The sequence below is a fragment of the Sinocyclocheilus rhinocerous genome, unplaced genomic scaffold, assembly GCF_001515625.1.
Source record: "Sinocyclocheilus rhinocerous isolate Xijiao unplaced genomic scaffold, SAMN03320098_v1.1 scaffold87, whole genome shotgun sequence".
Taxonomy (NCBI): domain Eukaryota; kingdom Metazoa; phylum Chordata; class Actinopteri; order Cypriniformes; family Cyprinidae; genus Sinocyclocheilus; species Sinocyclocheilus rhinocerous.
This window is the reverse complement of record NW_015650709.1, coordinates 559,629-571,254: the sequence shown is the minus strand read 5'-3', so window position 1 is coordinate 571,254 and position 11,626 is coordinate 559,629. Positions and strand designations below refer to the sequence as shown.

Here is an 11,626-nt window from a genome sequence, read left to right as displayed (position 1 = left end):
ACTAGCATTCTGCATGGATAAATACTTGAGTGATCTAGTGAAAATTTGCTCAAAATATACTCACCCTCAGGCCGTCCAAGATGTGTATGAGGTTGTTTCTTCATCGGAAAAAAAAAAAAGTAATTTTAAAAAGCCTAAATATGTATATTTATTGCTGTGGATTAAACACTCTACTGTGTGCTTTTAATTATAATTTTTCTGTCTTTCTTACAGGCTAGTAAGAAAGCTGCAGCTAAGAGGGGTAAAACTGCTCAAAGGGGCTCCTCAAATGTCTTCTCCATGTTTGAGCAATCACAAATACAGGAGTTTAAAGAGGTCAGTCTTTATATTATCTAAAAACCAAATTTGAAAAAAAACAAAAAAAAAAACATTTTTTTTTAAGGAATTATAAACATTAACATCATGATTTTCTGTAAAGCTGCTCTGAAACAATGTGTATTGTGCAAAGCACTACAAATAAAATTTACTTGATTTGATTTAAAAAAAATCACATATAGACACCAGCAGCAGTTGATAGGATTGCTTAAATATAATAACTATATTATGCTTTTTACAGGCATTCGGCTGCATAGATCAGAACCGGGATGGAGTTATTAACAAAGCTGATCTGAAGGAAACTTATGCACAACTAGGTATATAAAATGCATTGGAGAGTTTCAGAATACTTTCATTATACATCTGAAACATCCGAAGCAGACAGCTTTTTAGATAAGCATTGAGTAGCCTACTGTGTTTGTGCAGGAAAGCTGAATGTGAGTGATGAAGAGCTGGAGTCTATGTTAACAGAGGGAAAAGGGCCCATCAACTTTACTGTCTTCCTCATTCTCTTCGGAGAAAAGCTCAATGGTATGACAACTAAACTTTCAAGATTTTAAGGCCTTGATGAATAAGAAACAAGTCTATAAGGGACTTGAATGGAGGATTTATTATAATTTGTGCAATTCCAAATCTCCAAACAGGCACAGACCCAGAAGAAACCATTCTTGCTGCTTTTAAACTGTTTGACCCAAATGTTTCAGGAGTTGTCAATAAGGATGAGTAAGTGTATAAAACAGATATATATATAAAAAAATAAAAAAAAACGTTACTGTATTTTTAAGAACAACTGATGGATTTGGTGTCATTTTGTTTCAGGTTCAGGAGGCTGCTAATGAACCAAGCGGATAAATTCACAGCAGAAGAGGTTAATATTTGCATCTATAAATACTAATTGCATTAAAAATATATATATTTAGTCACATAAAATGCATTAAAAATCAATAGATGCAGATAATGTTCCCCATCTTTCACCATCAATGGGCTTTTGATAGTCTATATTATCAGGCGCCGTGATATGGATGTGTGCTTTTATACAGAATCACTTGTTCTAATGATGTTCTAATCTACTTGATTCTCTTTCAGGTTGACCAGGCTTTTGCAGTGGCTCCAATAGATGTGACTGGGAATATTGACTATAAATCACTTTGCTACATTATCACGCATGGTGATGAAAAGGAGGAGTCTTGAATAAAGACAAATCTTTCATTTGAACTTCCTCAGTCTGCAGTTCTGTTCATGTCAGCCCTCAGGTATATCAACAGCTTTCATTATTAAAACCTTTGTTTTGCAAATGCATTAAAAATCAATAGATGCAGATAATGTTCCCCATCTTTCACCATCAATGGGCTTTTGATAGTCTATATTATCAGGCGCCGTGATATGGATGTGTGCTTTTATACAGAATCACTTGTTCTAATGATGTTCTAATCTACTTGATTCTCTTTCAGGTTGACCAGGCTTTTGCAGTGGCTCCAATAGATGTGACTGGGAATATTGACTATAAATCACTTTGCTACATTATCACGCATGGTGATGAAAAGGAGGAGTCTTGAATAAAGACAAATCTTTCATTTGAACTTCCTCAGTCTGCAATTCTGTTCATGTCAGCCCTCAGGCATATCAACAGCTTTCATTATTAAAACCTTTGTTTTGCATTTCAAAACCAGATTTATTGTTCTGGTAGTGCTAGATATAATAAAGGCAAGGAGTAATACAAATTTCTTGCTTGCTGTCACATGTAATTGTACTGTTAAGAGCAGTGCACTACAAGACAACACAGTTTCATAAGTTTTTAACAGAAAAAAATTGCATGATATGAAGGCTAGCTCATTGATTTCAGTTTTATAAAATTACATTTCCATTATATTATTATAAGCAGAATACATACATATTATACTGAGCATAACTAACTGAACATTATAGGATATTTGCTCACTTGTAAATTCTGTCTGTAATTGCTGCCCCCTACAGATGGTTTGTTAAACTGCAATTAGTAACTGGAACTTTGTGCAACATTATGAAGCTGCAGGCCCGGAGACCCAACTGCACACTCAGACCTGCACGCTCAGACCTATCGTTTTTTCAGACAGTGCCTCCTGCTGTTTGGATGAACATTTGTTTTGTAGCGTGTGTACCGTAATAATTTCCAACATTATAAAACTTGTCCATTAGCCCCATGTTACTTCATAACTGTTGTTATTCTTTCAATTGCAGTAAAAAAAATTTAAAAAAACATTATAAAACTGCTAGCAAGTAGCAACATCGGACACGTGAGTAAGGTTATTAATTTTATTAAAGCGATTCCTGAAAATTAACTGTCTGAAAAAACGATAGTTCTGGGAGTGCTGGTCTGAGCGTGCAGGTCTGAGTGTGCAGTTGGACCTCCGGGCCTGCAGATAATCTTCCAAACAGCAGGTGGCACTGTCTGAAAAAAACGATAGGTCTGAGCGTGCAGGTCTGAGTGTGCAGTGGGGTCTCCGGGCCTGCAGCTTCACCCTACTCACTTTGTGAGGCCCTTCTTGGACTGCAAGTGGCACATTTTCTCAAACCTCTAATAAACTTTATACACAGTTGCTATGCTTTGTTTAATTCTTTCAAATGTAGATGAAATGATGCATTATGTGTGAGAGGGAAAAAATTGTGTTTTAAATATGATAAACTCAACCTTTTCAGAAATGGTCAAGAGATATCAGTATGACTTTCTTCCTTCTGTTGAAAACTAACAAAGATTTCGTGAGAACTGTCTGTTTTTTTTTTCTATGAATGTTCTTCAAAATATCAACGTTTGTGTTCAGAAAGAAATACATAAGCTTGGACTACCTCTTTAAATGTCACTGAAGATTCATTGTTCAAAAGAGTGGCCACAGTGTAAAAAAAATGATTTTGCAAAGTTGTAAATAAAACAAAGATTATGGTAACATTTTTTTTTAAGGACCAATTCTTACTAGTTGCTTATTAGCATGTGTAATACTAGCATATTGGCTGTTTATTAGTACTTATTAGGCACATATTAATGCCTTATTCTACATGATCATATTCTACATCCCTTAACCTGACCCAATACATAACAACCTTATAAGCAGCAAATTATGAGTTTATTGAGGAAAAACTTTCAGTCTTTCTACATTTTATACAAATTTTCACGTTTAATTAATTGTGGTACTTGCTGTTTCTTTGTAATCAATTGTGAAATTTATTAGCAATTTATATTAAACAAATGTTTCTATGCCATTTTATTCAGTGCATTTGTAAAACAGTCTGCTAGAATGTGTATTACTGCCAGTATCAGATATATATGTCCTCTATTTTTACTGCTACCATGGCATTATTGATATATAATAGCCATTTTATACAATGAAAGTGAGTGCTACCATATTCATAGACTGGCTGTCTTTTTGGCTGTTTACATATTAGGAATTAACATTAAAATAAAGTCAAATAAAGAGTTTCTTTCTTCTGCTGAACACATGTATGAATAATGATGATTGAAAAAAAAAATCTATGGAACAAACAAGAAAGAAAATGTGACCCTGGACCACTAAACCAGTCATCAGTAGCAACAGCCAACAATATGGGTCAAAATTATCGATATTTCTTTTATGCCAAACATCATTAGGATATTAAGTAAAGATCATGTTCCATGAAGATATTTTGTAAATTTCCTACGTTAAATATATAAAAACTTAATTTTTGATTAGTAATATGCATTGCTAAGTACTTAATTTTGACAACTTTAAGGCGATTTTCTCAATATTTCGATTTTTTTTTGGCAACCTCAGATGCCAGATTTTCAAATAGTTGTATCTCGGCCAAATATTGTCCTATCCTAACAATACATCAATGGAAAGCTTGTTTATTCAGCTTTCAGATGATGTATAAATCTCAATAATAATAAAAATACCCTTATGACTGGTTTTGTGGTCCAGGATCACAAATCATACAGCTCTGAAACAGGTGAACACAGAAAGATTGACATATGTCACATAACGATTAAACCTCGAGCAACGGCCCAAATCCATTCCTTAGAAAAATATATGCTAATAACCTGTGGATTCCGGAAGTGACACACACGCGCATGTGCAGAACTGTCAAACGCAACAGCGAAAGACTGGAAACTCAGCGCTAATGTCATCATCATCACCACCACCCTAACACTAAAAACACGGCTCGACTGGTGTGTTAATTACTTTATTATTTACCTTTCAACCATGGAACCTCGATTTAAATTACGGAAACAACACTGCTGGTGCATCTTGACTGGGAATATAATCGGGTTTCCTCCTCAAACCTCTGCGTGCTGAATGAAAACAGTCCGCTGAAGCCGTTGCTGACAAACCGTGGACTGGAAAAATGTGATTCAGGAAATCAGGCGTAGTTTCGCTCGTCCGGTTGTTTACACATTTTTCGGACGACGTTTCTGCTCATGTAAAGTACATTTTCAGTGATCGTTGTTTGTTTACTGTGGGTCGGATAGTGACACGTTGCGCGCTAAGCTAATTTAGCATTTAACTCGGGTGATTTAGACGCACAATAATCCGTTTAGAAGACGTAGCTTTAAAAGACGCACAAATCTACGTAACGTTACAAAACTCGGGAAATAAAGTTAAAGTGAACCTGCGTGATTTACTAAAGTCGTGCTTTGTAGCTTTGGCTGGTCTGTTTTGGGATCAATCATCTCATTAATTTCACGTTTTCTCTTGGGATGTTTATTGACGGGTGCAGGTGATGACCTGTAAGTGAACTTATCAACGGGTGTGTGTTAGTAACTTAGAGGATCATGATGGCTCAGCAGGAGAATGGACGTCTGTCGTCTGAGGATACTGTAAGTGTGATGACTTTGGGCAGTCAGTTTGACGAGGAGAGCTCTTTCGGATCGGACTCTGAAATCAACGGCTTCACCAGCTCGAGACAAACTGACAAGTATGGATTCATCGGAGGAGCCCAGAAGTATTCAACCGAATCGTAAGTGCACTGGATTGCAAGGCTGTTCAGTGGATCCCATCAGATCCTGTTTGTGTTGCTTGATTTTGGGAGATCGATTTCACGTGATGAAGCGTGGAACGGAAAATACTGCATGTATGTGTGAGTAGTAGGAAAGCAGCATAGTTTAGATTCTTGACACACTTAAACAGAGGCATTCAAAACTAAAGAATCTGTGTTAATGAATTACTGTTGCTTAACTTATTTAATGGCATACTGCCAAAACTTATTTACTACTAACTTGTTTAATGCCAAAAGCTGCATTTATTTGAAACAAAATAGTAAAAACAGTAATAAATTGATACAATTTTTAAAAAATCTATTTACTATCTAATGTTTGTGTGTGTGTATTGTCAATTATTCATTCTACAATTATCATTACAAAAGAACAGTTTGTAAAATAACTGTTTTCTATTTTAATATCTATGTTCTGTTTTGTGTGTGAAAAAAATATAAAATATTCCATTTTAAAATCTATCAAATGATTATAATTCTATATAAATTAATATATACAGTAAAACAGAAATGTTGTCAATTACAAAATTATTTAATATCTGTTTTCTGTTGAATGTAATATAATTATATACTGTATACAGCTCATGTCATGTGACTGTTTACACCAGCCATGTGAAATGTTCACATGATATTAGTAATCGAACAGTAATTGTGCGTAATACATTCCTACACCCTTTTTGCAAAGCAGCACAATTCCTCCCTTTTAAAATAAATAAATGGGAGGTTGATGGCTGGTCAAACTAAAGCAAACAAAATCAAAACATAGCATGCAACCAAGTATCTTAAACTCGCCGAGATCTGAAAGCAATCTGCTTTCAGAGTTTATGAATCTGTTTTATATAGCTAACTCGTTGAACCAGTTTTGACGGATGCATGAAACTGACAGTTTTCTTTTCATTGGAAATGGGCTTAAAAAGTTGAATGTTAAGTTTTCATTGATGTGGTTTGAATGGAGTGTCAGGGCGTTTCATCCTCACTTGCTCTGCAGTTGCAGACCTGTTAAAGCTTCCTGTCTTTTATCAGCGAGACATCTGCCCCAGGTTGGCGTCTTAAATAAAGACACTGAAGTCTACAGAGAAGAACACATTCATGTTGTTTACAGATATGCCTGGATTTGGGATTGTCACCACTCCATTGTGAAGAATTAACGGTTTTAAACAGTAGCCTGAGACGGCAGCAGGTCTGGCTATTCGTTGTGAATTGTTAAAGAGCATGGAATAGATGAGTAAGTGATAGTTGTCCCTCTGTACTGAGTGTACAGCCGCTTTCCGTTTCCTGTGGTTTATGGGAGTGCTGGTGCTGGGAGGTTACACCATCTCTGCCAACTACTGGAGAGAGAGAGAGAGAGCGGCCCCAAACCTAACTCTCATGAAAACGGTTCTAGGTTCCTCAGTTTTGGTCAAAATTGCTCTGCAAAATGAAAAGGAAGTAAAACTTGCAAGTTATAACTTGATAGGAAAAATATTTAAAGACACATTGCTTTCAGATCAAATTTCTAGTGGTTAGGATCGGTATCTAAGTAAAGGGGAAGCTAGCTGGTGGTTGGTGTGCTGGCAAATTGATATTTAAATGTCTCGGCCACAAGCTAAATGGTTTAAATTTGAATAGAGCAAACACAAAGGGAAAGATAACAGGCCTGTTCATCACCGTTGTAGCCTTAGGCAAAGTAGTTCACCACAGGTCGAACCCAGGGAGATTCTCCATGGATGAAAGTGTCTAGTCATCTACTGGATGGCTGTTTACATTAGTCATGAAATTGTTTCAGATTATTCTTCCCTAAAATTTCTGATAATTAAGATAGTTTCAACTACTATTTTTTCTTGTTCATAGGGCTGTTAAATTACCGCAAGGGAAATTCCCTCACCGCGACAGCCCTACTTGTTCATAAATTTGGTGTCAGATTACAGCTCTTATGCTTACCAAGGCTGTATTTATTCGATTGAAATACAGTAAAAACAGCAATACTGTGAAATATTATTACAATTGAAAATAAATATTTTCTATTTTAGTATAAGTTGTAATTTATTATTATTATCTGTGATGCAAACCTAATTTTTAGCATCATTACTCCAGTCTTCAGTGTCATATGATCCTTCGAAAATAAGGATTACATTTGTTATCAATGTTGAAATTAGATGTGCTGCATCTGGAAACTTAAAAAAACTTAGCAGCAGCTCTTTTTGTGATATTTATGTATTTATATGAAGGACTTCAGTCATGTGATGAGTGACATGTTTATGACATTGTCTCTAGTTCACAAGAAGCTATTTTAGTTGTTGGTTTAGTGCCTATAGTTCTTCCTGCAAATAGCTCAGTGTTTTTTGATGTAGTATGTTTTTATAGTTTTATGGTTGACCCAAAAGAAAGTCACGATTTTGTCACTATTTACTCCCTCTCATATCCAAACCCTTATGACTTCATTTCTTTCTTTCATGGAACACAGAAGGAGAAGTTAAGCAGGATGTTTACGCAGCTATTTTCCATACAGTAATATTAAAGAACAGAATTATTATTAATGAAGTCTATTTGTATTCAATTTAATTCAAATTTAATTTGCAGTTCTGCATATTTCATCTTGCCGTGTTGTAGTCGGTTATGAGAACTGTGAGAACTAATAACATTTGCCATCTTCTTTGATAATCAAAAATTAGAGTTCTCATTCTTTCTTTCTCTCTTACACAGGGCTCAAGAAGTGCCTCTGGAAGTGTTAAGGCACAGGGAAGCCAAATGGTTGGATATGCTGAACCACTGGGACAAATGGATCAGTAAAAGATTCAAGAAGGTAGGAGCTATGATCAAAGTTCACTAGATTCTTCAGTCAGTTGTATTCTTTTCCACTGCATGTTCCCAGGAACAGATCAATGATGTAAGATGTTTGCCAATGCCTTGCGTGTAAGCACTAGAACTGAGAGAGGATGCATAGGTACACCAAACCGTGAAAACATGAGGAAATCATCTCCATATATCAGGGCTTAGGGCTTTAAATTATGACTGTCATCTTCCTTCTCTTTTCTTCCCCTTCTTGTTTTTCCTCTCATTGACTTGCTCAGACAGTCCCACTGCTGCTTGGATTAATTAAAAACCTCAGCAGAATGACACCATGACACAGTCGTTCCAACGCAGCCCTGTCTGGACAAGCCTGATATCACATCAGCTCTCCTTATATGGTCTTCTTCAGTGATGTGTGTATCTATTAGTCTGAGTGTTCACCTCTGTTTTTCTCTCAAGCTGTATAAAGCTTTCACTGGGAGTGAGACGTCTTCAGGTAAATACAACCGAAGAGTTTTGCCAAAGGATTTCTTAACAGTCTTTGTTGGCCTTTATGTTTGCATGCCTGTGCAACTGTGTGTGCTCGTCCTTGTGTCACACAGGGTTTGAAAGCAATGACATGCAATTCTAGGGTTGGGAACTGAGAACCGGTTCTTACTGAAACCAGATGAATTTCATGACATTTTCATGGCAAATCCAGAATAATGTTACTGTTTTGGTAAAATAATGAAGATTATGAAGAAATAGACATTACTATATTATTAAATTCTATCTGTCTGTCTTTCTTTCTTTCTTTCTTTCTTTTTGCCATGATGTAAAATAACTCTTACTAAATATAAGATAACATTCAAAATAAAAAAAAATGAATGCAAGATATATCTCTACTGTTACAGTTATTGGCTGATATTAGAGATTTTTTTATTCATATTGACACATTAGATTTGTTTTGCGATTCGGCCCGAATCAGTTTTTAAAGCGTTTTTGAAAAATCACTTACTCTGCCTTTAACTGCATGCTCATTTTCACCTATTTTTTGCATTTACCTTTACTGTAATTTTTACGTTTGCTTAAAGCCACCCAAAGATGAAAATTACCCCATGATTTACTCATCCTCAAGCCATCCTAGGTGTGTGACTTTCTTCTTTCAGAAGAATATTAAAGGGGTCATGACATGGATTTTTTAAAATTATTTTAATATGTTCCTTGAGGTTTACTTATGTTAATAACGTTTTTTTGCACAAAAAACAAACAAACTAATAAATATGTTGAAAAATTATTATTTTCAACCCTCATTCTGAACCTCTCTCAGAAACCGGCTGTTTTTAAAGGGGTCATAAGATGCCCATTTTCCACAAGTTGATATGATTCATAATGAAAAGTCTATAACATACTTTGGTTAAAATTTCTTAATTGTAGTGTAAAAAACACCCTTTTTAGCCTGTTAAAACAGCTCTGTTCACAGCAAGCCGTTTCGGTGCATGTCCCTTTAAATGATAATGAGCTACTGGAGACTGTAAACTTTAGCCACATTTAGCCGCGGAACTTGCTAACTAGCACATTATTAGGAAAGGCGATTTGCACAGATTCATAAAAAAACGTATACTCACTTCTTCTGTAGGTGAAGCTGGATCATGAATGATTCGCGTGAACATAGTAGATTTAGGCAGATCGGGGGTGCATTCCCCTCAAAAACAAACGTAATCCACTGCGTCTTCAGCGGCTCAGATGTCGGGAGTAAATGACGACTACTATGTTCATTATTACAGCCAACAACAAAACACCTCAATCGCTTAGGAGACATTCCTGTCTACATCTGCTCCGACGTCGAAACAATGGCAGACTGTTCACAGCTCACTCAGGGCGGGTCTACATTAAAACGGCCGTGTCAGTAGTCGTGGAAGGGGCCTGTGCAGCCAACACACATTTCAGTTCAAACAACATGTAAAAGTGAATTTTGCATCTGATGACTCCTTTAAGGGGTGGGTCCTTTAAGACTTCACAGTAATTGGCCACTGTTATGATTGGCTAACGTCATTGCATCTTTTTTATTTTTTTTGTTTCAAGTCAACTGTACTGACCCAAATTAAATATATTTCTTAGGTATATGTTGTTATGTTGGTGTTTTACTACCCTGGAAAGGGAAAAAATTAGCTTTGTCACATTATTTTCAGTGCTGAAAAAGACTTTCTCAGACTCGGTGGTAAAAGTGAGCTATCATTTCTATCTTCAATGTATATGAAATACTATTTAACTTATCTTTTTCTTCCAGAAATTTTGTAACTTTTTCTCATTTAGGGCCATGAACATGTCTAAATAAGTTGTGTTCCAAATTTGAAGTTGATAACAAAAAATTTAGGTTCCTATGCAATTTTGTTTAGGCGTTATACCAAAAATAGCCACCGGGTGCCATTCAAACTCCATTGAATTTTTTTGATGCAATTTTTCTCTCACAAATGTATAAATTTCTCTCTCAATATTACTTCTGTCACAAAATAATCACAAAATATGGAATCTTGAGACTCAGACATTTCCAATGATATGTACTTTTTCTCATTTAGGGCCATGAACATGCATGCAAAGTGTGGATACGCTGATGTGTTTTGAAGTGCACACAAATCATTTTCTGACGATTTTGATGTTCGCGGGTCAATTTGACCCATTTTTTGTTGTTTCAAGGCAACTGTACAGACCTGAATGAAATATATTTCTTAGGTATATGTTGTTATGTTGGTGTTTTACTACCCTGGAAAGGGAAAAAATTAGCTTTGTCACATTATTTTCAGTGCTGAAAAAGACTTTCTCAGACTCGGTGGTAAAAGTGAGCTATCATTTCTATCTTCAATGTATATGAAATACTATTTAACTTATCTTTTTCTTCCAGAAATTTTGTAACTTTTTCTCATTTAGGGCCAAGAACATGTCTAAATAAGTTGTGTTCCAAATTTGAAGTTGATAACAAAAAATTTAGGTTCCTATGCAATTTTGTTTAGGCGTTATACCAAAAATAGCCACCGGGTGCCATTCAAACTCCATTGAATTTTTTTGATGCAATTTTTCTCTCACAAATGTATAAATTTCTCTCTCAATATTACTTCTGTCACAAAATAATCACAAAATATGGAATCTTGAGACTCAGACATTTCCAATGATATGTATTTTGTCAAGATTATAAAAAGTTTTGATTCTAAAAGTCCGTAATACATTTTGTAAAATGACACCCCCCACACTAAGGAAGAGGAGTCCGCTTAAAGATTTTAAAGTACCATTTCCATGGTAACGCAATGTCCGATTTCAAAATGGTTTTCACAGGATGAGTTTTGAGGTTTTAAGCTTTCAAATTATATATAATTTATGATTATTACTAAAACGTGATGGGGGAAAAAGGAAACGAAAAAGAATTTTTGTGACAAAGGTCAGAACTCCTATTATGATGTATATGTTTTGAGGTGCACTCTTGTCATAAATTAATCTATTACTCTTCCTACATCATTTGTAACCAAAAACAGTGTGAAAATATATATTTAGGAGTCTTAGACCTTTCCAA

At 35.4% G+C, this 11,626-nt stretch overlaps 2 protein-coding genes across 2 annotated transcripts in view; both read left to right on the top strand.

The window, feature by feature from the left end:
- Positions 1-225: 225 nt before the first annotated feature.
- LOC107712465 (myosin regulatory light chain 2, atrial isoform-like) lies at positions 226-1,506 on the top strand. The gene is made up of 6 exons (XM_016517723.1): positions 226-315; positions 557-632; positions 742-846; positions 960-1,038; positions 1,135-1,183; positions 1,402-1,506. Exons 1-6 carry the CDS (start codon positions 280-282, stop codon positions 1,504-1,506), a joined length of 450 nt encoding a protein of 149 aa, XP_016373209.1. The 5' UTR covers positions 226-279.
- A 2,897-nt stretch (positions 1,507-4,403) lies between these two features.
- LOC107712481 (TBC1 domain family member 10A-like) overlaps positions 4,404-11,626 on the top strand; it is a 16,608-nt gene continuing 9,385 nt past the window's right edge. The window contains exons 1-2 of the mRNA XM_016517747.1: positions 4,404-5,280; positions 7,996-8,095. Of these exons, the coding sequence (XP_016373233.1) occupies positions 5,096-5,280; positions 7,996-8,095 (285 nt within the window). The 5' untranslated portion in view covers positions 4,404-5,095. The remainder of the gene's footprint in view (positions 5,281-7,995; positions 8,096-11,626) is intronic.

Coding starts and splice junctions, on each gene's coding strand:
- LOC107712465 (XM_016517723.1), top strand. CDS start 280: ATGTTTGAGCAATCACAAATACAGGAGTTTAAAGAG. Junction 633..741: donor GGAAACTTATGCACAACTAG/GTATATAAAATG, acceptor GTGTTTGTGCAG/GAAAGCTGAATGTGAGTGAT. Junction 1,184..1,401: donor ATAAATTCACAGCAGAAGAG/GTTAATATTTGC, acceptor ATTCTCTTTCAG/GTTGACCAGGCTTTTGCAGT.